The following is a 26,777-nucleotide window of genomic DNA, read 5'->3' on the forward strand; positions in this document are numbered from 1 at the left end:
TGAACACCTGCCATCGTAGTTAGGATAGACAGAACAACTCTCAGGCCAGATCACAATTATTTTGGCCTTGAAAAATAGCAAATTGGAAGTTATTTACTTTTTCTTTAACTAATGAGATTAAATATTTATTAAAAGCCAATAACAATTCAGTAAATACCATCTACACAGCTGCAGTTGGAAGGAGTTGATAATATTTTAAGATGTACTAAAATATGTCAACCTATTTCCATACACAGATCGTAGTGATTCTTTCACTTTCTGTCAAGTGCTAAAACAAGTCAAGCACATTTGAATGACATCATCAGTGTCACTGACGAGAACACATCATTACTTTCAAGTTTTCTTTGTAACAAGTTCATCATTTGAAACATATTTCCCTAAAATAGTGCACAATATAGTTCAAGAAGTAAACTAATTTACTGTGAACATTTATCAGTAAACCACAAGTGAACAGTTTCAAGTCTTACCACAATCTTCACTGATGTGATACTGTGTATCGGTATCAGTCACTTTCACATGTTATATATACTTGGAATAAGAGGTACAGTATACATATAAACACATAGCATATGTATGTAGATACAACATTGTATTACTTCTATACAGTTACTGAATTACTGAGACAGTATAGGCAGGCTTCTATGCATGTACATTGTAAATCTTTAATCCATGTTTTGGTATTTGAACACAGTTACAAGGTTTGAATAGAGGCAAAATCTAGATGGAATCACATATTCAGTTCCTTACAGTAGGAAGCTTCCAAAAAGTGGGGGGGGGGGCACAACACCAGAGGGGCCCACCACTTGTTATGTTATAAACTGATACACACCGGCCATATCACTTATGTATATGATGTGTTAGTATGCTATCAATACTATTTATTGAGATTGTTTATTGTTATCTGTGCTACAAAAAGATATGGGTGCCATTTTAAAAATAGCATGTAGGCCTACTGACTAAAACTAAATAAGTAAAATAAAATAATAAGATTAACAAAGGCTTAAGATATCCAAAAGACAGTTCTTCATCAAAGGGGCACATTTTATTTGCCAGTAGGGCACATTTGCTATTTTGGATAAAGTGGGGGGGGGGGGCACATACCCCCAGTGCCCCCTGGCTCCTACCCCATGCTTTCAATATCTAACTGGTCGGTTAAAACTTTTTAACTCTGTGACCGAGTGCTCACTTTGCCTTTGCAAATATTTCGTGGCAACATGTTCACAAATTATACTACTCTCGTGAGTGTGTTTGTAGTGTGCACAAAGGTGAAAGATAAAACTGGCAGAATTGACAGGAGTTGGACTCTGAACATGCCGCATATAAATACGTCAAGTGACATGTTATCGCAAGCGTTCAACATGCTCAAACAAATGAATGAATGAGGAGGAATTCATGTTACTTTTCAACCATGTTTGGAAACAAATTGAGCAAATTGATCGTTAGTAATCTTGAAAGTGATTTTATCACGGTCATTGTCATGTTTCCCATATGTAACTTTCTCATAGAAAAGGAGGGAGGGCGAATCTGTACGTAATGTAATCAGAAATACTTTTAAAATGACACCAAAGAGACTAAAAATTCTTTTCGACTTTGTTAATAATGATGTCTTTTAAGAGACACCGTAGATACGTTGCTCGGTTGGGTTTACTGTAATAGTGGCAAATGGAGACCAATATCCGCACTTAGTGGACCTAATGTTATAGTCGTACATTGACCTTGAACAGAGGGGCCTACCGTGGAAACGTACGGAAAATTCATCCTTTTATATCTCAGCGAGACAATTCCACTGGATACAGAAATACGACTCAAAAGTCATTAGATGTGATCATTATAACAACCACATTGAAAGATATGTATGAAAAGCAGATTAAAGATATGATGGAAACTCAAATGTGGACCAAAAAACGATGTCCCTACGGATGCCGTCCAGTGACATTTGCATAATTTGTGTGTAATAGGTTCTGTAGCTCTTTTTGTGGAAAAACTTTGGAATATGCTTAAAGTTGAGAGTTCATCCATGCTTTAGATTAATGAGGGACATAGGTCATCACGTTTTATGAGGAGGGAGGCTGTTTTAAATTATTTACATAACATCTGGGTAATAGGTACTGTAACTCTTTTCTTGGAGAAAGCTTGGAATATGCGGATAAGGAAGAAAGTTTCGAGTTCCTCCCATGCATTAGATTAATGAGGAACCTAGATCATCACGCTTTACGAGGATATCTCATATATTAGGTGTAAGAGAAGCGGTGAGTGTGAGGAAGGGTAGGGGCGAATGGGGGGGGGGGTAAATGATGTTACCAGGGGGACCTAATAATTCGTCCTAAATGAGATTTGAAAAAAATTCATTAATATAAGTAACTATCATTACTGCCTGCTCTCGCTGATTTCTTTTAACCCTAGGAGCCGAGTGTGTGAGGTGAAGAAGGGTAGGGCAGGATGGGGAGCAGTGGCGTCACCAGACTTTTCAGTCTGGGGGGCACAGGGGGGCACCAGCATTTGATGGGGGCACTTAGGTGGATACGGATCGCCGTCCTGTGGGAGGGGTCTAAAAATGCAAAATGGTGCCACATTTGATGCTAAATTCGATCTGAAGATATCTCCAGAAATTGCTATTTTTGAGGTAATGATTTTAACAACGCGGAGAATTTTGCAGAGGATATGAACCACATGTCGATATTATGCCTAACCCTATCAATAGAACCTACATTTGTTGAAAAATTAATGTGTGCATGACCCCCGACTGCTTTCTTGTCCTTCTCGTTTTCTCTCATTAACTATTAAGAAGTAACAGGGAAATTCATTGTTTTGAACGATGAGTCATGTAGCTCGCGAAGCGGACGTGTATAGCCGCTGGTATGGCGTGAGCACTGACACATTCAATGTAAATATCGACACCTGTTGTGATGGCGCGGGTTACGACTTCGATACCCGACGGTCAAGGATAATTTTTTTCATTTTTTCGCAGCTCATTTGAAGAAAATACGAATTACTGTGCTTCTTTGTCCTTATGAAAAACCAACACAGATGGTGGGAGTTGAATATAACAAAATATATATATATTTTTTACCAACCCAAATCTCAGATGGGGGGCACTAGGTTTTCCAGGGGGGCACGTGCCCCCCCCCCCCCCCCCTTGGCGACACCACTGATGGGGAGGGATAAATGACGATGTAACCAGGGGGCTGATAATTCGTTCAATAAGAGATTTGAAAATATATATGTAAGTTAATATCATTACTGCCTGCTCTCACTGATTTCTTTCAACCCTAAGTTACGCTTATCGGAAGACTAGGCCGATAATACAATGCTTAAACAAGAGAGATGCTTCTAATTTATTACTTAAAACTGTGTAACTTTCACTAATCTATTTGGAAAAAAATATGCTTTTAAGTTGAGAGACTCAGTAAGGATCAATTAAGTAGAACAAAAATCGTTGCGTGCTGCGTGTAACGATGAAGTTTCCTACATTGGGATGGAAGGGTATCAGGGAGTGTAGGATTGAGTGGGAAGTTAAATGACGGTGTAACTAAGAAATTAATAAAAAATCTTAGTGATAAAATCATTATTGCTTGCTCTTTGCTGATTTTACATTAGAATAAGTGTCTCTTATCATTAGATATTCCATCAACAAACGAGGTTCGGTTGTAGAGAGGGAGGGGGGATACTAGACGGATTGACGGTGAAGAATGATTGGGATCCAGTGGCGGAGCTAGGGGTATTGGTCAGAGGGGACGAGAATGGTCTGTATGGGCGATTTCGACTGTATCTAAGCGGAGCGCCTTTAGGTTGGCGCGGAGCGTACAGAAATTTTTTGAGTAAAGATACTCCCTAGATCGCCGGAAATGACCCTTTCGGGCCTTGCTAATTTGCAGAAAAACGAAGAATAAATAAGTGTCATGGCCAACAAAATGTGACAAATATCAATAGGTAGATGAAAGCGCAATAAAAAGTCAATAATCGCGAATAAGTAAAAAGTGGTAAATAGATGAAAAGGGCGCCAGCAGTCCACTTGAGTCCGTCGGGGGGGGGGGGGCATCCGCCCTGACTGTATGGACGCTCCGCCACTGAACACAATGAATTTAATGCTATAGTCACACAATGACACACTTTGCTACTGACTGGAGTTACCAGACATCGTGTCAGACTTTGAAAAACTAACAAATGACTTGACGTGACTACGACAACTCAACTTCCATTGACTTGACTTCAGACTCGTCACAGAGTGATTTGTTATAAAAGGTTTGTTGCAATGAGTCACAAGGCAGCTAAGTTTTCTGTTATAACCTCTCGTCGTGCAACGTTACGATGGTATATGAATCGTCAGTCAATATTTACTGTTGTTTTTTATTGCTTTTCTTTGTAGCAACGAGTACCAATCAATCATATAAATCTCGTACCATACCATAAAGTAGATCTCTTTTATTTGTCTTACGTATGTCAGTTGGCAGTGAATTGCTGTTGGAAGTGGTTTGTTAAGTTTCCAGTTCGAGCGAACAGCTATATGTGTTAATAGATTTCTACAGTAAATGAAGATGGCCGGAAAACGCACATTGGCTTTTCAAATCTTCATCGTTCTTGGCGTAGCCCTCGTCACATCAGCCATTGCAGTTGTAATAACGGTAATAATTATTAACAAGGAAAATGAATCACCCTCAGATGTATCACCCACAGATGATCCCGGTGTCATTGATTACCAGCAAGCTCTCCGGGAGTACTGTCAGACACCTGATCCTCAGTACTCTTACCAACTTCTCCATGAATTGACCCATGTAGATTCATCAAGCAACACCACCACATTGGTACTAAATATGACGTCACAGGCATGGAGTACACGTAAGTATAGGTAGGCCTGTACTTGAGCGGAAAACTAAATACCTGATGGGCTAACATGCCGTTCGTGCACTATCATACGCAAATGTTAAATTAAGGCTCATCCAAAAGCGTCGAAGTCGTCGCGGAATAAATGTTAATATGTTTTTAACTTGAGTGTCAGTTAGTCCATGTTGACTGCTGCAGCGCGGCTTTTAATATGCCACTGTGGAACGCGAAAGCCACAGTTGAAGAGAATATTTGTTTAAAGGTTGGTGGATTTGTTAAAATATATTCGAAATTGAACTGACAATAATCTTTCTTTCCCTATATAGTAAGATATAGGATACTAATAAATTTCATCCAATTCACAGAGGGAATCATTTTATAACGAGGAAATTTGAATTAAAAAATGCCGTTCAAAAGACAATGACAACTACCGGTAATTAAACATTCAAATATGTCACATTTCAGGGACAATTCAAAGACAACTGTAAATGAAAAGAAAACGCTAAAACTCATATATTATAGTAGAATTACAAGACCTGTATTGAACCACAACACTAATGAACAGTCTGGAATGGTTGCATCCCTTTAAGACCAACCGTACCACAACTACTGGCCAATAAGAAAATGGTAGCATCCATATAAGACCTATGGTACCACAACTATTGGCAAGATAGCGTTTCTGTACATGGTGCTATATATATATATATATACAGTTGTAGAAACATAAAACGAAATGTATACTTTATAGTAATACTGCTGCAGGAAAACGAACCGGGCTGTAAAGTACTAATTTCCATTGAACATGACATGATTTCGCACTCGGCGTCAAATGTCACAACAATGTCACAATACCAGAAATTATGCAATTAACATTTGTCATGAATTTATCACAGATTAATCTTGAGCTGGATTTCCAATTTAAAACCAATTTAATTTGTTTTGAAATCTGAGTTAATCAAAACGAAGAAAACATACATAAACAAGAGGGCAATCCACGGAGTTGCATCATATCTCATCGCAAACACCCTAAATGAATACTTGCATATGGGCTAATCTTTTTAACTTTGTTTCAAATTCACGACCCTCATTCATGGGCTCCTCATTGAACAAAACAGCATTGTGCTTGAATTTGTTTGTACGTTCTAACAATGCATGTCTACTCAATTTGGCGTTGTATTCATATCAAGAAGTCACTTTTCTCTTCAATCTACCCTTGACGTGTGAAAATATGGTGCCGTGCACATGATTTCAATGGTGGGGGAAATTCACAAAGCCTCTCACCGACTGATTTTGGTAAAGGCGAAGATTAAACGTTAAGTGGCACATTCTGAGGCATATTTACTACTTATATAAGGTATATAAAAGTAGCTCTAAATGCAAGGGTGTGCTAATAAATATTCTTGAATTTTTATGAGGAAAAACTGATTTAGGTAAAGGCACAAATCTTTATGGAAGGGCCAAAGGGGATTCAAGGATTTGACAAAGGACGGTTTGCGTCCCTGGGACTGTTGAAGCTCACTCTCATGATTTTATTAAGTTTTAACGTCAAGTGGCACATTCTGGGGCATATTTACTACTTATATAAGGTATATAAGTTTTTATGGGGAAAGAGGGGAGGGAGGGATGGACACCACTAATATTGATCTTATTCTTCCTCTACTGATAGCGAAAAATACCCCGATCGGGCAAGCCCCCTGCCGGACGTTGGAGTTGTGTGTGGGTGACAAGTGATCACTGCCCCCCCCCCCTCTCCCCTTATACGCACACCACTGGCCCTCCCTCGGTCAGTCAGATGATATATATAGAATTTGCCGCACATTTGACACGCTAAGCATCCCACAGCACAATTTGTGGTAGTTTCTCTTAGTTCCCTTCTGTTTGATTATATTTTGTCCACGGCAAGTAAAGATTTTGTCATAACGTACAAACAGCGTTCCATAGTAATGTTGAATTTCCAGTGTTTACCGTCTACTGTGTGTCAGTGTCAAAGGTCAAAAAGTGCAGCACAATCCTTGGTTTCTCGACTGTCGGAAACGTTGCACAGTGAAAGTTGGGCAAATATAGGCTATATACAGGAGTGTTCTCGTATTGGCATAAGGTATTTGGCGCATAAAAGCTGTGGCTATGAGACGTTTTTGATAAAGCCTGAATTCTTTGCTCATAACACGATATACAAAGGTTTGTTTCGTCGCTTAGTTTACCATCTTGCCTAGGCTCTAGTCTAACCTAGACTTACGTAGTGTTACTATTACTAGTATTAGCCTACGCAAGGTGCCCTGGCTATAGTATACTATAGTATAACCAAAGATATTCCACCTTTGAAATGAATTCAGGCATTTTGTTCCAAAGATGTCGGTCAGCAGTAGCAAAACAGTGGTTTCCCTAGGGTCTGCTACTCGTTAGGCCTAGTAGGCTTTATGACGAGAAGGTGCGCGAGGTTGTAATGTTCAGTAACAGCTCTACATTGGTGATCATAAACCTGCATATGAATGGTAAACAAATGCCTGCAATGAAATATACACAATGCCTTGCACTTTTGAAAGGTTCACTGGATATATTCATTTTACTTGGAAGGCTAGGGTTGCTGAATTGGATTAAATTTTAAAATGTTTGCTGTTCTAGTATGGAACGTAAGTTAAATAACATAACAGCAACATGATTTCATTGTTGCAAAATTTTCACGTAGGCCAGGCTCCCAAGGCCTTCAGTTAAAGAACGTAATTGCTTGTAGGAAACACGCTCTAACAGTAAAAATTGTTGCTTTGATACAGAGGAATCTCTGTATGGATATGTAGTTGAGGAACATTACTATGACAACTTACCCACAACAAAACAAGAAAAAAGGAATATATTCCGTTTGTTTGAGACACACTTACCGTCAAAATGGTGACAGATATGAAAATTGCAGTTTTGGGCCATTCTCTGGAAAAGGAAATTGACTTCAAAAAGTTGAGAGTTTAGGTGATGCTGTTCCCAATTTGCTTTAAGAAATAGATCGATACATAGGTGAAAGAAGAATTATACTTACATTTCTCTGGAATATATCTCAGAGCCCAAGTTGTGGTCCAGGGGGGAAAAGCCCCCGAAAGCTCAAGCCTTTTCAGATGTCCCTTGTGCTCTGGAGTTTAAAGCACAAAATACATGTGTGAGTGTGAGAGAAAAATTCAATATCTATGGCATTTATTTCCACGCCCTGGTTGGATGTGTGGTTGGGGGTTCGGGAGGGGGAAAGTGTCCCAGAAGTTGTTGGAATTTGAAATATTTTGTGTTATCTTGTAGTGACTTTAAAGCACAAAGCACATATCAGAAAGAGAATTTTTTTATTTCTGTGGAAGATATTCCAATTAGCCTGGAAGCTGCAGTGCTTCAAACAGTTCTCTTGCAACTATTTTAACTTCAACACAGAAATACATTCCAGAGAATGCAATTATATCAGATTGTATTTAAGAGCCTCTGTGCGGGTCCAGTGTGTAGGATTTTGTTTGTCTAATATTACCCAAATAAAGGATATTTGGATGTAAGGGAGAGAAGGTTCTGTTTTAACTGCAGCTGACTGAAGTCTGCAACTGGATTAGATACTCTTAGATACTCATAGTAGTTTGGACCTGACTTGGAGCAGACCATTGAATTAGGTAGAGTGCTGAATAAGTGAGGACATATTTAGTGCAAACAAGCTTGTGCAAAATGTCTTTACTGAGTACATTTATAAAATCATGAATAGTACCACATTTTCATTATATTAAAGTTATTTGATATTAAACTAACATGCACAGTTCATGCAAGTAGCTGATCCTAATGGATATGGTGGTTGCCAACTTGCCATTTGTCATAACCACAATTACTAGTTAACAGTCTGGGTGGCTTAGCAATGTGAACTGTATTACCTGTTTGGACAATATTCATAATCCAGGCTACAAACTAATGAAACTTGTCTTGTGACAATATAATAAATTTAATAATGTCATCTTTTTTTTCTAGCTGAATTGGCCGGGAATGGCCATATATGGTGGCATTACATGTCTATTACTATTCCTAATGAAATCAAATATGAGGATACAGCACTTGTGTTCATCACTGGAGGGAGTAACCTAGACAGGTTAGTGAATTTCTTCTGGCTTCAGTTGTCTGGACGGTCTAACTGCAACACTGCTCTACATTTCTTTTAAAGTAATGATCTTTGAAAATGGAATAATATAAATTCCCCAACTCAGCTGAACTAGAACTAAAAGAGATTAATGATTTCAAACCCTGTCTTCTGCAGATTTCAAGATAATCACCCTGACATGCAGTTTACCTATACCCCATGAATGTTATTCATTGTTTGCTAACTTTTTACCTTTCAGCCCACCAACTATTATGAAACAGGAAGTTGCATGGACAATGCAAATGTCATCTCAGCTAGGGATGTGAGTATACTCTGTTTTAAAAATGATACAAGGTAGTTACATATCTCAGTGGTTTGTTTGATGATTAAAGGAATTGTCTTTGATTTGATACATTGCCCTTCTAGTTCTTATTTTTTTCTTTCTAACCATGTAAAAACTGTCCCCATTCGACGTGTTCTTCTTGTAAAATCTGGTTTTCAAATTCACCAGTTTCTCATCAAAAGTACCGTTTGTTCGAACGCATCAACTTAGTGATTGACGTAGCGCAGGCAAATAGGCAAAACAGGCGGCTTGAAGTTAGACTCCCATACACTCTCAAGTGTACACGCACAGGTGATTGCCTATTATATATTACGTATATTACGTACACATCGCGAATGTATATCCTACCATGCCCAGTTGGTATACTTTTTTAGCGTTGCACATAATACACTCTCACATTCAAACCACAGTTCATAAACTGTTCTTCTAAATCGTTGAAATAAAATTCACGGATCAAATTTACATTAAAAGGAAACTTGAAAAGTATTCGGAACACCGAAAGATGAAACTTGGCGGAATTGATGTCAGAGCTAAATGTAGTATCGAGAAGCTTAGGCTTCGCAGTACTGTCCAATTGTAAACGTTAGAGTAGCCTACATGCAAACATTCTTCGCGTTGGAGCTGGTTAGTGCGATGTTTAAACAACGAAGAGTCTGCTGTTCAAACTAATCTTGTGTTACACAAAGACCACGAAACCACCAATCTACTACATATATGGCGGCTTAAGGAGTTTTTGAAAACATCTAATTTATAAGAAATTTCACAATAAATTAAGGAAGAAATTAATCTGTTTACAAACACGGTTTTTGTTGGGATTACTGTGCATAGATAACTTCACGTTCTGTACTGTTCAAATCATATTGGAAATGTCTGTCCTTAACGATTAAAAAATTGTTTCTCTGTCAAACGCAACATTAGCGTTCTCATACTTTGACAACATGTTTGGAAAATTATTTATCATTTTTAAAGGTATTTCTTTGGGCCACCAGACAATCCTTTTAAGAGTGTGGCTTCTTCATGTGTTACCTACAATATTAATGTTTAATGCAATCGTGATGTGGTATGTGTGTTAATATTCTACATATGCAAATATAGTGACACTGCTATGATGGTGGGAGACCCAATAGGAGACCCATATGTTATTAATTAATAATATTATCAAACTTTTCTGGAGCTGTATCGTTCCTTTGTATTTTTATTGTAACCATTGCTGGATCTGGCCAAGTCTGCCATCACCTCTGCAACAAGTTTGTTGGTCCAATGTTTAGTGTAAACGGAAGAAATTTCTTCCTTTGTCTAGCACCTTAAAAAACATACTTTGAAGGGGGAGTGAATGTAACTGCATGCATGTCATGTATACTCAAATCCTTGTATGGGCAGATAACCTGTACTACACCTAAGATCATATCATTTGAGGCTCCAATGACTTGATTTTTTCGGCGCTAAACGGCTGCCAAGACAGCATAAGGTTTGTGACAGTAAGGTTGTGACAGTAAGGTTTGTGACAGGGGATTGGGCAATACAGAATGTCCTCTTTTAAGGATGAAGGATGTAATATCCTATGAAGACAGAAACCACATACAATAGTGTACCTATGGTTGTGTAAGTCTACATAACATCTGTTGGAGTTTGCCATTTCTTTAGCAGAGCAGGTAAGCATTGGTCAATGCATACAGCTGCACCATTTCTAGTAGAATGGTGCTACATGTAACTTAATAACTACCGGGCTTGTAAGACCTGTCTGTATACATGACATTCACAAGACAACTGCATGGTCTCAGTTTAGTAATGTTAAAAATTACTGTTGATAAATGTCCTGGCACAACATTGCAACAGAAGATTCCGCTACTGTTGTAGGTTATGTGACACAGTGTGTTTTGTTCCCTTAGTTGACTGACACACTGACTTCATCATATTCCAAGGTTGGAAGATATTAAAGCTGCTTTCATCTGACCTGTTCTTCCCCATTATGTGCTGGCCGATGGTTTCAACAATCATGCACTGCCACTTCTACATTTTGAGTTAGAAGAGGAGTTTTTAGCATATTTTGCTGCAAATATCTGCTCTTGTCATAGAATCATTCCATTTCACTGGCAAATTTCTAAAATACCTTCAGTGTTCTGGGAATTTACACCAACTTGTATTCATGCTAACTTAAGATAGCAATAACTCTGATTTTGGTGTATGGTATGTCTATGTGTAATAACAATGTCATGTGACTCTCTCCCTCTCATCTCTCCTCCAATAGGGTTGTGGCAACTCTATTTCAGGTACCTAACCAGCCGATTCGGTTTCCTGTAAGTGTACTTGTTACCGTGGTAACTTCTATTCTTGTTCCTTTATATCTATGGCACAATAGCTTTGTGATCTTCTCTAGGCCTATTTTACATTTAGCCAATAGCGGGCTGTCCATCATTTAACCTTTTATCGCTAAACTGTCAGAAATGCAGCTTAGGGGTAAAATATGTTAACCTATGAGACCATAATTAATAATGATATACTTTTGTTTTGATATAGCAACTTTACAGACCATTCATCAACTGGTGCAAGTTATAATTCAAAGAACCTTTACATCAGGACTACTGTAAAGTGAAATATTCAAGTATTAAAGTGCCTGGAACAACCACACAATTTGATGCAGTTCCTAGCGCTTTTTTTGTCTCAGATATCAATGAAACACATATTTTGCAAAGGACAGTTGGTACTCAAGTTTGGGCCCATGTTGTGTTTAACGCTTTTAGCATTTTCAAATGATGACTTTATATATTGCTATATATATATATTGCCTATATAAGTTGACAATATTTTTGGTCTAGAAACCAATCCCCATTCTGTGGCATTTCAATGTGATCTCTCAACTGTTCTAAACTAGTAAATACCATATAAAAACCATGAGCACGTAGCAATATGCTCATCAACGGTTGCTTCTACACAGGTGTTGTGGGATCAACATTGTAAATTCACTTAAATTTTTAAATGTGAACTGTAAATTATCATGAATTTTATATTTATTTCAATTAAGACTAATATATGGATTTTTATGTATTATATAATATGTAAGTATAACTTCCCTCCGAATACTATTATCCGTATCTATAAAACCAAAATAAAGCCGATCCTCAGCTACGGGAGCATCTCCCTGCTTTCCATTTCTAATAGCAACAAACAAGTTTTAAACAGAATCCATACAACAGCCTATCGAATTGCACTGAAAATCCCTTCTTATATCGGAACCTGGCATGTTCTTCATGCGGGCAACACAACTCCTATTTTTAAACTTCTTGAAGAATTTAACATTAACCTATACCAAAACAACCTCGATAAAGACCCTTTAATCAAAGATCTTTTCCTGAAATACCAAGTCGTAAACACACACTTCCCGAATAAACGAAACCAATCTGTCTTTTCATTCCTTAGTACTTAAGAACTTAAACCCCAATCAATAGAAATCTCTCCCTCGCTAGCCCTTTGTCTCCTTTGTCCCCTGACTTCGGGTTCTTTCCTCCATTCACCCATGGCTTTCTATTCAATGCTATTGTAACGATACTTCGCTTATCAACCATTCCCTGGCTCAACAAAGACAACTGATCCCCAGAAAAAAAAAAAAAAAAAAAAAAAAAAAAAAAAAAACGTTGTCTTTTCTTTGAAAACAATTCTATTATCCCCCGCAGGACCTCTTGCGAGGTCGATCAGGGGTAAAATTTCGTTTACTACATAATATGTAAAGAAAAAGAAGAAGAAGATTTAAATTTGCATTCTCAAGCATCACCGTAGCATAAGAACAGCTAAGAACAATGGTTCGTATAACATGTGCAACATGTAAGCTACGAGCAGGAATGGAATGATCAAATCAACTTGAGGGACTTTACGCAGATATAAGCTCACGTTGGGCTACATTTTGTCTTATTGTTATCAGTATCTTATAGGTATCAGCTGGGATATGAAATGTCTCAATAGCCATGTAACTCTTATTCTAAACACTTGGCCAATTGTGGTCAGTACACCTCATACCTTCTATTTATATGTAATCATTCAGTTTTTCCCTCTTCTTAATTTTGCAGAACGACAAACGGGACTTTGATCGTTATGAGGACGACATCATAGCTTTCTGCTGGCGCAGATTTATAACCGAGGCTCCGGAAGATCCTTATTTTCTTCTAAGAATGCCGATGACCAAGGTATGGAGCTACTGCATATATGCATTAAATTTGACATAAAGTATGCAATGCCAATGTATAAAATCCAGCAATGTATCAGTTTTAGTATAGCAATGTACCATACATATTCATATTCATACATATTCATATTCATACATATTCATATTCAAACATATTTAAGGGTGACGTGTTCAGTGATCGGAATGAGGTGCTGGAGCATCTTGGAGACTGAATGGACAAACTTTGCAGATTATATTCTTGTGTAGGTGGGCTGAACAGCAGGTTTCCTTATATAGTCTCTTATCAGTCAGTTACTCATCATACAGATTGGTGTAAAAGAGAGTTGATAGCATTGAGTAACCAATCACTTTCACTCATTAACATAAAGGAATCTGGGCTAGTGTACAGCGGTGCACGATTAAGTCATCCAAGGGTTGCAAACCACGGCATAATTTCTTGAGTATAACCAATCACTTGTCTGTATTGAAAACAAACAGAGAAGATGTGAAGTAAGATGCTGTCTCTTGGTATCTATGCTTTTGCCCTGTGAACTAATTTCATGATTGACCAGTTGATAATCATGACTGTACCTCATTTGGGTTTACATCGTTACGTACGGTAGCTTATTAAGGACATGGTAGAACAGAACAAAACAAATGTGCAAAATGTCAAACTTTCTACTTCAAATCTCCAAACTTTTCTCCAAATTTTTCTTATATCAACATTTCGACATAAATTTAAGTTTCATTCTCAAAATTTCCATCTTCATGATATTAAAAGTTGCATGCTTGAGATTGGAGTGGAAATGTAGACCTTTTTTGTAGATGTTTTTGCTATTTACATGTACCTAATAAACCACAGTAGTTCTTTAATTTTTTTACTATTTTAAAAATATATAGTATTGGTGGCAATAGTTTATTTTTATAATTAATTTTCATATTTTTTACATATAGGCAACAGTTCAAGCAATGGATACCATTTCAAACGTTGTGAATTCAAAGATAAGTCGCTTTTATCTTACTGGTGCTTCAAAGGTAAGTTATGGTGAATAAAGCCAGTATTAAATAAACCGCTGACTGGACTACAGTTCATGGATAAGGTTCCCAGTATGTGTTTATATCAGGTATCAAGAACACATGAGCTGTTGTTATGAGCCTCATAATGTTTGAGTGTTTGAGTAGGCTGAAAATAAGTGGGCACAATGCCTTTTTCTCCATTTTTGTTGATATAAGGTTGTTAGTGAATGTGTGTGGGTGTGTATGTGACTCCCTAGCTTGTAAACACAATATCTCAAAGGAGGTAATATCTGCAGTTCCCATATTTGGCATGTGGCTTTCCAAGTATTAGAACCGTATTGTTTCGGGAAGAGCTCAAAGTTCTTTTGGGGTCAGCAGAGGGTAAAAGTGAAAATCTCCAGAACTTGAACATCATAGTAGAATATGCATAAAGATTGTTTACTATATGCTTATTTCGTTTGTCACATAAATATTGTTAAAGCTAGAGAGTAACTGTCACATAAAGATTGTTTACAGTTAATATGCATATCATGTTTGTGAAAACAGGTAGTTAGCTGTCACATAAATATTGTTTAAGCTAGAGAAAACTATCAGTGTTTTAAGGTATGCTTTCGTTGTGCATGATGAGGTAACCATCACATAAAAGTTTCTAGCGCTACAGAGGTAGCGGTCACATCAACATTGTTTACACTGTCACATGAACCTTGTGTTGCTACTCTAACAGTTGTATGGACTTTGTTTGGGCTACAAACATGACGTAAGATATGGGCATTGTGTATTGAATTAAGCATGTCAAATGATACGACCATTGAGAGAAGTTAACCAGCATCCTCACTAGTTCAAGTATGGCATTGTATCCTAACTGTATGACCAAGTATGGCATTGTATCCTAACTGTTTGACCAATATGGCATTGTATCCTAACTGTATGTTCAAGTATGGCATTGTATCCTAACTGTATGACCAAGTATGGCATTGTATCCTAACTGTTTGACCAAGTATGACATTGTATCCTAACTGTATGTTCAAGTTTGGCATTGTATCCTAACTGTATGACCAATATGGCATTGTATCCTAACTGTATGACCAAGTATGCCATTAAGTTAGTACACTTGGTGCTGTGATGAGACTGCAGTTTCTTTTAACAAAGCACCATCATTCTATTCTTGGATATAATGCAATATGAACATTGTAGATGTTAGCTTGTTAAAACACATAAATATGACAACTCATAACTTACTTTTCCACAGAGAGGATGGACTGCTTGGTCCACTGCAGCCGTTGACGACCGAGTTGTTGGTATAGCGCCACAGGTCCTAGATCTGCTCAACTTTGAAGATGTAAGAAAGTATAGTATAAATTGATCATGCTTCTTTTGGTTTTAGTGTAACAGTTAACTCTGAGCATTGTATACAAAACTGCTGCTTTTGGACAAACCAATTGTAAGTGCACTATGGTTTGTATCTGTGACTCACTGATAACACTTAATGTAATCATGTTTGATTGCGGAGAAACATCGGTTGTCAGGTAGGATAGAGAGCTTGAATAACTAAACTTTGGTTTTGCCTTCATGTTTGCCACGTATAACCAAGTATTAATTTAAGTAGCGAAAGGGAAGCGTCCAAAAAAGAAAGAACAAAGGAAATATATGAGAGGTAGATATTAACATAGATGTTGATATTGGGGCAGACTCCACAGCTGTGTCAGTTTACCTCCTATATAATAGCATGTAGAAGCAGTAAAAACTAGGGACTTGCTAATAATTCTATTATCTTAATCTTTAACTTTGTGAAGTCAATAATAGAAATGAAAGGGGGAAATTGATTACAACTGGTCCCTTTCCCAGGCACTAGTGTCAGGGGTCATAGGCCTATACTTATGCTTGTAGGAACCAAACAAGGCATCATTACGTAATGATGTCATAGTTTGAAGCTACATGCTAGAATTTCATAGACATCATATGGCCACACAAATTGCCCCTGGACAAAACAATTGAAAAGTTCAATTCTGAATAAAATAAAATAAATGTATTGTAAGAAAGAGCTTTGTGACTAGGTTGTCTCCTGAACTAACAGAGATGTATGTAATATTAGGATACATGACCTGTAAATCGAAGTGAATCTGCTATGACGAGATTCTATTAGTGATCTTAAAAGTCATGCACGAAAATGAATCCTATACACAAATGAATACTGCAATATTAAATGGTTATACTTCAGTTCAGTTTATTCAAAGTTAAACTTCAAATAATTTATAGACAGGAAGCTAAGGAATGAACATTAAGAATGGAATAAAAGTTAAGAAAGCAAACTTTGTCATACACTAGATAGAAACTATAGAATCTAAGTATTAGTAAAACCAGACAAACAAAGGTAAACAAGTAGAAAGATTATAACATCTGTTATACCCCAAATGGATAAAATGAGCAGAACTGGTTATAAATCTGATTTTAATTTAAAGGTGTGGTCTCGTGCCGTCTTATTTTCTAACATAAAATCATGTTTTGGAGAGAGCCAATAGTTTTAACATAACCACCATGTCTTTACCAGTTTGGAGAGAGCCAATAACTTTAACATAACCACCACATCTTCACCAGGCCATTCTGACAGCAGAAATTTGCAGACCAGTTTTAATCTAATATCAAAATGTTGTTTTGTAGAAAGCATGACAATGTTCTCCTGACTTTCTTACGTTCTTAGAAACATTCCTAAACCATTAGTTAAGCAGCTACAAACCATTTACTAGAAATTTGTTGAAACTTAACCCTAATATCAAAGTGTTGTGTAGAAAACATCGTCAATACATTCTACTGCCTTTCTAGTGACTCAACATTTAACATCATAAAGACATTTACACAACGTTATGCCAACATTCCGATAACCTTATTTAAGCTGCTGCAAAACATTTGCTATAATGTTGTTGAAACGTAATAATATCAAAATGTTGTTGTAGAAAACATGGTGAAAATATTCTACTGGCTTTCTAGTGACTCAACATTTAACATTCTTAAGATGTTTGACACACCATTATGCCAAAATTCCTACAACATTTCCTATAGTGATATTGAAACATAATGCTAATATTTTAATGTTAAAAATATGTAAAATGCTCTGACTTTCTAGCCAGTGAACATTAAACATTACATAAAATGCTATAGACAACATTTTGATAATGCTCCTAAAATGTTACCGAAACATCTCCAAAATATTTTATGTGAAATTGTATAAACTTGTGCTAATATTGCAAGTTCATTTTTAGAAAATGTGAAAATGCTCTCCATCTTGCCTAGCGACTCAACATTTAATGTTATTAAAACATTATTAATAATGTAAACACAACATTTGTGCAAACATCTTCCTGATATTTGAAGACATAATTGTGTTTGTTGGGTATGATGGTCTCTTTGGTATACAGTATGAATCACAACAATGAAAATTGTTTATGGCTGTTCATTAAAACCATCTCTTCAGTTGAATCAAAGATACCTGCATAAAGTCTTCATATCTTGATCTCTCCGTATCATTCAGAATTTGCAGCATCATTTTCGATCTCTGAAAGGATGGACCTTTGCCCTGGAGCCCTATTGGAGTGAAAATACTACAAGTCTATATGGTCATCCAAATTTTCCTCTACTGGTCCAAGTTTCTGATCCATTTTGTAAGTTTCAAGTGATTGCCCAAAATAATTTGGGATTAGAGATGAAGAATCTTAAGATCAAAACCACAGCTAAAAAGAAAATGTATCTATCAATTGGTCAGGCACAACAAAGAAAGATAAATGTTTGTGACTGCTTGGCTTATTGAAAGAATGTATATTATCTTATTTCTTTTATTTGGAATGTGAAATGACAGGAAAAATTGATTCTTATTTGTATTAAAAGATAATGCGAGAAATTGGCACACAACTGCCCTTAAGGTCAGTAATAGAATAGTTAGGTTTTCTGGAATGATCTCAATGAACATTGAGCAGTGTATACATACAATGTTTATTTAATTCAGTTTAGATTACTTTGTCACAGCCTGTAACCATTAACAACCTAGCTATAGCTATTGCCTGTAACCATTAACAACCTAGCTATAGCTATTGCCTGTAACCATAAACAACCTAGCTATAGCTATTGCCTGTAACCATAAACAACCTAGCTATAGCTATTGCCTGTAACCATTAACAACCTAGCTATAGCTATTGCCTGTAACCATTAACAACCTAGCTATAGCTATTGCCTGTAACCATTAACAACCTAGCTATAGCTATTGCCTGTAACCATTAACAACCTAGCTATAGCTATTGCCTGTAACCATAAACAACCTAGCTATAGCTATTGCCTGTAACCATTAACAACCTAGCTATAGCTATTGCCTGTAACCATTAACAACCTAGCTATAGCTATTGCCTATAACCATAAATAACCTAGCTATAGCTATTGCCTGTAACCATAAACAACCTAGCTATAGCTATTGCCTGTAACCATAAATAACCTAGCTATAGCTATTGCCTGTAACCATAAACAACCTAGCTATAGCTATTGCCTGTAACCATTAACAACCTAGCTATAGCTATTGCCTGTAACCATTAACAACCTAGCTATAGCTATTGCCTGTAACCATTAACAACCTAGCTATAGCTATTGCCTGTAACCATAAACAACCTAGCTATAGCTATTGCCTATAACCATAAATAACCTAGCTATAGCTATTGCCTGTAACCATAAACAACCTAGCTATAGCTATTGCCTGTAACCATTAACAACCTAGCTATAGCTATTGCCTGTAACCATTAACAACCTAGCTATAGCTATTGCCTTTAACCATTAACAACCTAGCTATAGCTATTGCCTGTAACCATTAACAACCTAGCTATAGCTATTGCCTGTAACCATAAACAACCTAGCTATAGCTATTGCCTGTAACCAGAAACAACCTAGCTAGAGCTATTGCCTATAACCATAAACAACCTAGCTATAGCTATTGCCTTTAACCATTAACAACCTAGCTATAGCTATTGCCTGTAACCATAAACAACCTAGCTATAGCTATTGCCTGTAACCAGAAACAACCTAGCTACAGCTATTGCCTGTAACCATAAACAACCTAGCTATAGCTATTGCCTATAACCATAAATAACCTAGCTATAGCTATTGCCTGTAACCATAAACAACCTAGCTATAGCTATTGCCTATAACCATAAACAACCTAGCTATAGCTATTGACTGTAACCATTAACAACCTAGCTATAGCTATTGCCTGTAACCATAAACAACCTAGCTATAGTTATTGCCTACATATTGGCAATATTTTATTTAGTAGTTTACCGTAACATATAAACAATGTTTGACCAACCAGCTAACGCCTATATATTGACCATGTTCTATTTACTAATTTACTGTAATATATCAACAGTGCTTATTTAATCTAATCTGGATATATTTCAATGCTTATCTAATCTAATTTGGATATATGACAATGTTCTATTTAAGTGTTCTGTAATATGTAGATGATATTTTGTCCACCAGATAACTATGATGTATTTACAATATTCCATTTGTCAGGGTACTCTTGGTTATCGTCAATGTCTTGGTTAACCCTGATGCATTGACAAAGTTCCTTTCACTAGTGTACCCTAATATATCTATGATATTTGTCAACTTGCTAACCCAGATTTATTGACAAAGTTCCTTCACTAGATTGCCATAATATATTTGATGATATTTTTTGTTCCAGCTTACCGAGATATTTTGACAATGCCCAAATACATCATTACAGCAAGCAATGATGAATTCTTCCTACCCGATGATTCTCATTATTTTTATGATCAAATGAATGGTCCAACATTCTTAAGGTGGGTATTCATAGCAAGACAGCAGATAGATTGTTTTGTACTTGAATTTAACATATTGAACTAGGTAGAGAGGTGAAATCAACTGACTGGGAGGTTGAGCTTGCAAGGTATCACTAGGATAGGGAACTTGTAAGGGGATCTGACTGGAGGAGGGGGGGACTTGCATTGGGTCTGACTGGGAGGTGGAGCTTGCAGGGGATCTGACTGGGATAGGGAACTCGTTAGGGGATCTGACTGGCGGGGGGGGGGGGGGGATGGAGAACTTGCATTGGATCTGACTGGGAGGTTGTTTAGTGGGTATCCTATAATGAATAGATGAAGCTTGATGATTTTTATTGGAGATCAAAGATGAGCAGAAGTCAAATATACCTAAAAACCCTGTGGACATGATATCTCAAGAAAACACTTGGATTTGCAAGTTTATTTTTATAATGAGTAATAGTAATCATTGGGTGTATTGGATAGCACAGCTCATTTAAAGTGGATATCAGTCACCGACAGTGTAAAATCTTGTAACCATGCTATCCCAAGTTATAAATTCTTATGTGTAAGCCTACCTGATTCCTAAAAGCTTTTACTAGTTGCATTAATATCTCAACCATAATGCCTTTTTTTGCACTTTGCTGTTATTGATTCCTTGTAGAATTCATCCCAACGTTGGTCATAATCTCACGCCCAGAGCTACTTTCCTTCTATCAGAGTTGATTGCCTTCATTACCAGCGTTGAAGAGGTAAGTTTCAACTACCTACAAATCTAACATTTAATGCAAATTTGGAATATGGTAGGAGCTCTTCCTGCTGCGAGATTTTACAAAAGACGGGTAAAGTCATGTACATGTTGACAAGTATTGTCTTATAAAGTGTTAAGCCTACATGATAATAACTGTGAATCATGTCTTACAGCTACCTGCTGACTAACTGAATCATGTCCTACAACTACATATTGACTTACTGTGAATCATGTCTTACAGCTACATACTGACTATAACTGTGAATCATGTCTTACAGCTACATAATGACTGACTGTTAGTAACTTCTTACAGCTACATACTGACTAACTGAATCATGTCCTACAACTACATATTGACTTACTGTGAATCATGTCTTACAGCTACATACTGACTAACTGAATCATGTCATACAACTACATATTGACTTACTGTGAATCATGTCTTACAGCTACATACTGACTAACTGAATCATGTCATACAACTACATATTGACTTACTGTGAATCATGTCTTACAGCTACCTGCTGACTATAACTGACTCATGTCTTACAACTACCTGCTGACTGACTGTTAGTAATTTCTTGCAGCTACCTGCTGACTAACTGTGAATCATGTCTTACAGCTACCTGCTGACTTACTGTTATTAACTTCTAACAGCTAAATACTGACTAACTGATCATGTCCTACAACTACTTCCTGACTATAACTGTGACTTGTCTTACAGCTACATGCTGATTATAACTGTGACTTGTCTTACAGCTACATACTGACTATAACTGTGACTTGTCTTACAGCTACATGCTGGCTATAACTGTGACTTGTCTTACAGCTACATGCTGACCATCACTGTGACTTGTCTTACAGCTACATGCTGACCATAACTGTGACTTGTCTTACAGCTACATGCTGACCATCACTGTGACTTGTCTTACAGCTACATTAGCTACATTCTGACCATAACTGTGACTTGTCTTTCAGCTACATGCTGATCATAACTGTGACTTGTCTTACAGCTACATTCTGACTATAACTGTGACTTGTCTTACAGCAACATGCTGTTTATTTCTGTGACTTGTATTGCAGCTACATGCTGATTATTACTGTGACTTGTCTTACAGCTACATGCTGATTATAACTGTGACTCGTTTGCAGCTACATGTTGACTAACTGAATCTTATCCTACAATGTTTGCATTCTTTAAATCTTTGTCTTGAATGAATTTTCTTCTTGATATGTGGATTAACCTAAGATACAAAAACTATTGTTTATGGCAGATGTGAATGGTCATGTGAGGTCAGCAGAGTCTGTAAGCTAGTAATATGATAACGAAAGTAAAACTTAGATGAAATTTAAGGTTGTTTTTGGATCCACCTTTTTGAGTACAAGAACCATATTGGTTTCTTCAGGGTTCAAAGTTCTGTTATGTTAGCTTTTTTATGTCAGCTTAATTAAGGTCATTTGTTCTTCCAATGTTAAGACTGAAAGCTACTGCTTCCAAGTTATGCACAGTATCTTAATTCTTAATCAGAAGGAACTTAATGTACACATTTACAGCTGGTGCACACATTTATAGTGGATATAGAAAAGTCTGTCAAAGAGAAAATTGCTTTTCTCAACAGGATTGGACATTTCCAACTCTCACATGGACACGTAAAGAGGTATGTGGACTTAGTTTAATTTCTGTAGGTTAAGAACTTATTGAACTAACTATGTTAGTACCCTTTTAACTTTCCAATTAGTGGTTGAAATGTTGGAGCATAATACACGTGGGTAGCCTTGTATGGAAACATATGATGACTCTACATGCTATGATATCACAATAAATTGAAGTTAACATCATGAGAATTTCCCTGCAGTACAAAATGCCCCACGTGCATGACATGTTAGGGTTTTCCAATGAGCCCTTTTTTGCTGTTTAACAACTATGCTGCATTTAGAGGATGGCTGAATCTTGAGTGAGATACAAAAGCTAATTTAAGTGAGTGTTTGGAAGTAAAACAGCCAATATGTTTAGTTTTTTGCAGAGCTTTCGAGCAAAGCTAGCTTTTCTTCACTCTAGCATCACAACTTCTACAACTCTTTGCTATATATGATATGTGTTGGTTCTGTCATAGATCTTTGAGTATTGTTTCATGACTTTTCATATCTTGATTTTCATTTGCCCAGCCCCAATGTTTAGTCATTTGGTTGAAAAATATCACATTTTTTGGTTGGCCCCTAGTTTGTTACTTACCAAAAATCCTACCATGTTGCCCCCGAGTAATTAGTGAAGGTCCGTTGGAGATTTAGATGTACTTATCGGCTTCTTATTGGTCATTTCTGCATGGTCATCAGCAGATAAAGCCATCAATTTGAATTTAGCTAATATTTTGATTAATCATGAACTTGTGTTGGATTCTTCACCTTTTAGAATGCTACACATGGTGAAATCAGAATGGTTGTGGAGCAGCAAACTCCTACCAAGGTGACAGCTTATCGTGCGCATACCAACAACGAATCTAATAGGTACAGGTTTGTAGGTTACAATGAAATGGGGCAGGAAATAAGTTTTCACTTCTAATTGTTTGTAATGGAAACGTTTGGTTTATGTATAGTCTCTCTGTGCAAGGAAGTAAAATGTGCCAGTGTAAACATCAGGAAGTCCTGCACTAAGATGGCTTGGATGTATTTTAAACATTTTCATTACTATTCCTTGATTACAGTTATATATATTGTTTTTTAGCTCTCTTTTGACATAGAAAAAGGAGCTCATGCCATTGTCAGTTTGTCTGTCTGTCTGTCAACATCAGTTCCAAGGCTGTTGCTTGTAGACCTTTGCTTGATCCAGACGAATGTTGTCAAAGTTTCTGCTCATGTTGGGGTCTTCATTAATGTGTGCACAACAGGATGGAGGTCATTTGAGGTCATAGCAGGCCGAAATATAAAGTCCTTTAAAACGCTTTTCCTCTTAGGAATTGATCTGATCTGGAGTAAAAGTGGTGAGGGGACATAGCAAACCTGCATCTCTTCAATGATCAGCAATTACCTGGGCTCAATCAATTCAGTCTGTGAATCTTAATATGATTCCACAGAGGACATAGTATTCCATGTGACAAAGATAAAGATAGTTACAGTACAATATGGCATTTTCTCTGTCAGCCGGTCTTTGAACCTTTGACAGAATTAGTCCCATCTGCATTTATAGGGTGGTGCTTACCAGAGGTAACCAGAGGTTTGCACAGTGTACGTGGTATTGCTTACAATAAGTTTAAGGCAGGGCTCAAACTGTATGGATTGGATGTTATTGCTTACAATAAGTTTAGGGAAGTTTGAGTTTCTATTTCATGTTGCTGTTGTGCTCCTACGCACGGCTTTAAATAGTTGATTATGTTCATAGGTCTCTCCTGTTGTTCCAGTGTGTGTTTGAGTTACTATTTCATGTGGCTGTTGTGCTCCTACTCATAGCTTTAAATAGTTGATTATCTTCATAGGTCCCTCCTGTTGTTCCAGTGTGTGTTTGAGTTACTATTTCATGTGGCTGTTGTGCTCCTACTCATGGCTTTAAATAGTTGATTATGTTCATAGGTCTCTCAGGTTGTTCCAGTTTGTGTTTGAGTTACTATTTCATGTGGCTGTTGCAGTCATCCTTCTGGCTTTAAATATCGGGTTTCATTCAGTCGTTTCATCGATTGAAGTATAAATAAAATATCTACAGTTTCGTCATCCAGCAAGTATTCTTATTGGCGGCTTATAGTAATATTGTGAGCTATTCTTATTCCTGTGAACTTTCACCCAAATTGTATTTGTTTTGAATTCAGTTCTAATCTTGACACTGGTTCAGATACGACACATGTTTTGTATATAACTGAATTCTAGTTTCATTTTCAATCTTCTTTGGTAGTTTTGGTCTTTGCTTCATCAGTCTGCTTTAAGTGAACACTGTATCAAACTTTGAAAATTACTGGACATTAATTAACTCAATTTTTGAGGATTAAGAATCACTAAATATGGATATAAATAATCTACAGTTGGTAGAGTACTCTCTTTTCTGCCTTTGAAGAAGATCCTGCTAGGATTGAAACGTCAGGCCCTCTATACCTTTACACACTCTCACATACAGGCTCTCTAGTGGATAAGCAGTTTACTAACAGTTTTATTTAATTTTGATTTTACTTTCTTTTCAGACGTGACTTTCGGCTACACTTCTTTGATTATACCACAGGCAATATTGCCATGTCCTCAGTTGTGTACGAAGAATTTGAAGTAGCTGAGGTAAGTTTGAATTTAAGGTTGAATTTAAAGTAATTGTGGTAAATTCATAAAGAGTTGCCTGGAAGTTGACTTTGCCTGAAATGTTCAGTCCCATTCTACTGGAAACTGATTGGCCTATCAATATACAGGCTAATTGGAACTGATACACCACTGGATCTAAGCTGCTGATGGCTGAGCCTTGTTTGAGGTGAGGAAGGCCCTGTCTTCCTTTTGGCCTTGAAAAGTGCTTGATTCGTCAGAGACGCCAAATGTGTGTCATTTTTCAAGGCCTAATTGCCGCCATCGGTAGCAATTTATATCCTAGTGAGCCCAGGCTGCATGCTATGTATCTCAAGGCAACCTTAGCAACTGAGTTAGCCCAGGCTGCATGCTATGCATCTCAAGGCAAACACAGCAACTGAGTTAGCCCAGGCTGCAAGCTATGCATCTCAAGGCAACCTTAGCAACTGAGTTAGCCCAGGCTGCATGCTATGCATCTCAAGGCAAACACAGCAACTGAGTTAGCCCAGGCTGCAAGCTATGCATCTCAAGGCAAACACAGCAACTGAGTTAGCCCAGGCTGCATGCTATGTATCTCAAGGCAACCTTAGCAACTGAGTTAGCCCAGGCTGCATGCTATGCATCTCAAGGCAAACACAGCAACTGAGTTAGCCCAGGCTGCAAGCTATGCATCTCAAGGCAAACACAGCAAACAACTTTGTTCTAACTGACATGAACCCCATCTTTATGTCACACATATGTGCTTGTATGTTAGATAATGTACAATATCTACTCATGTTCAACTTGCTATAGGATTGGATAATTATCTGTTACAGGAAGCACAAACCTATGCCTATAGTGATATGCATATACCAATGAGATTATTTCAATTCCATTTCACAGGAGATGAATGCTTTTGTCGCTGTAACTGAGAAACCAACTACCGGGTGGACATGCTTTTTCATTGAGGTTAGTATTAACCATTGCATGTTGGAAGCTGGTTTTGGAATCCTTCCAATTTTCTGACTATAGTTTAGAAGATAAAGTGCTCTGTATGTACACTGTTGCTCCTACAATCAAAGATATACCTTCCAGGAATTAACAATGTAGCATCAGGAATCTTATATTTGGCTATACAGCTATACTATGATACCATAGGGGAATCTATTATCAGGCATGTACTCTGCAGGCACATATGATGAGATGCTGTAGGGACTCAGTGCAGTGATCGGGTACTGTGTGGAATCTATATTGTGGTACTATACAGGAATCTATCATAGGGTACTCAGCTTGAATCTTTATTGTGTTACTTATACAGGAATCTGTCATGGGGTACTCAGCTTGAATCTATATTGTGGTACTATACAGGAATCTATCATGGGGTACTCAGCTTGAATCTTTATTGTGGTACTATACAGGAATCTGTCATGGGGTACTCAGCTTGAATCTATATTGTGGTACTATACAGGAATCTATCATGGGGTACTCAGCTTTAATCTTTATTGTGGTACTTATACAGGAATCTGTCATGGGGTACTCAGCTTGAATCTATATTGTGG

The 26,777-nt window shown here is 37.2% G+C and overlaps 1 protein-coding gene across 4 annotated transcripts in view; it reads left to right on the forward strand.

Moving 5' to 3' along the window:
- The first annotated feature begins 4,426 nt into the window (after positions 1-4,426).
- Positions 4,427-26,777, forward strand: part of LOC139960165 (autocrine proliferation repressor protein A-like) — a 30,823-nt gene continuing 8,472 nt past the window's right edge. For 2 of the 4 annotated variants that reach the window (XR_011790413.1, XM_071958324.1), the window contains exons 1-14: positions 4,427-4,836; positions 8,800-8,917; positions 9,165-9,227; positions 11,497-11,545; positions 13,310-13,426; positions 14,359-14,439; positions 15,671-15,760; positions 17,948-18,077; positions 20,141-20,258; positions 20,902-20,989; positions 22,608-22,646; positions 23,399-23,493; positions 25,152-25,239; positions 26,122-26,187. Coding sequence is in view for 3 of the 4 variants with exons in the window: in XM_071958324.1 (XP_071814425.1) it covers positions 4,530-4,836; positions 8,800-8,917; positions 9,165-9,227; positions 11,497-11,545; positions 13,310-13,426; positions 14,359-14,439; positions 15,671-15,760; positions 17,948-18,077; positions 20,141-20,258; positions 20,902-20,989; positions 22,608-22,646; positions 23,399-23,493; positions 25,152-25,239; positions 26,122-26,187 (1,449 nt within the window). In the remaining variant the exon portion in view is untranslated. Of the gene's footprint in view, positions 4,837-6,749; positions 7,000-8,799; positions 8,918-9,164; positions 9,228-11,496; positions 11,546-13,309; positions 13,427-14,358; positions 14,440-15,670; positions 15,761-17,947; positions 18,078-20,140; positions 20,259-20,901; positions 20,990-22,607; positions 22,647-23,398; positions 23,494-25,151; positions 25,240-26,121; positions 26,188-26,777 lie in introns of those variants that run through there. The other 2 variants (XM_071958325.1, XM_071958326.1) reach the window with 2 other exon arrangements.

The sequence above is a fragment of the Apostichopus japonicus genome, chromosome 19 (genome assembly GCF_037975245.1).
Source record: "Apostichopus japonicus isolate 1M-3 chromosome 19, ASM3797524v1, whole genome shotgun sequence".
In the NCBI taxonomy this organism is placed as follows: Eukaryota; Metazoa; Echinodermata; class Holothuroidea; order Aspidochirotida; family Stichopodidae; genus Apostichopus; species Apostichopus japonicus.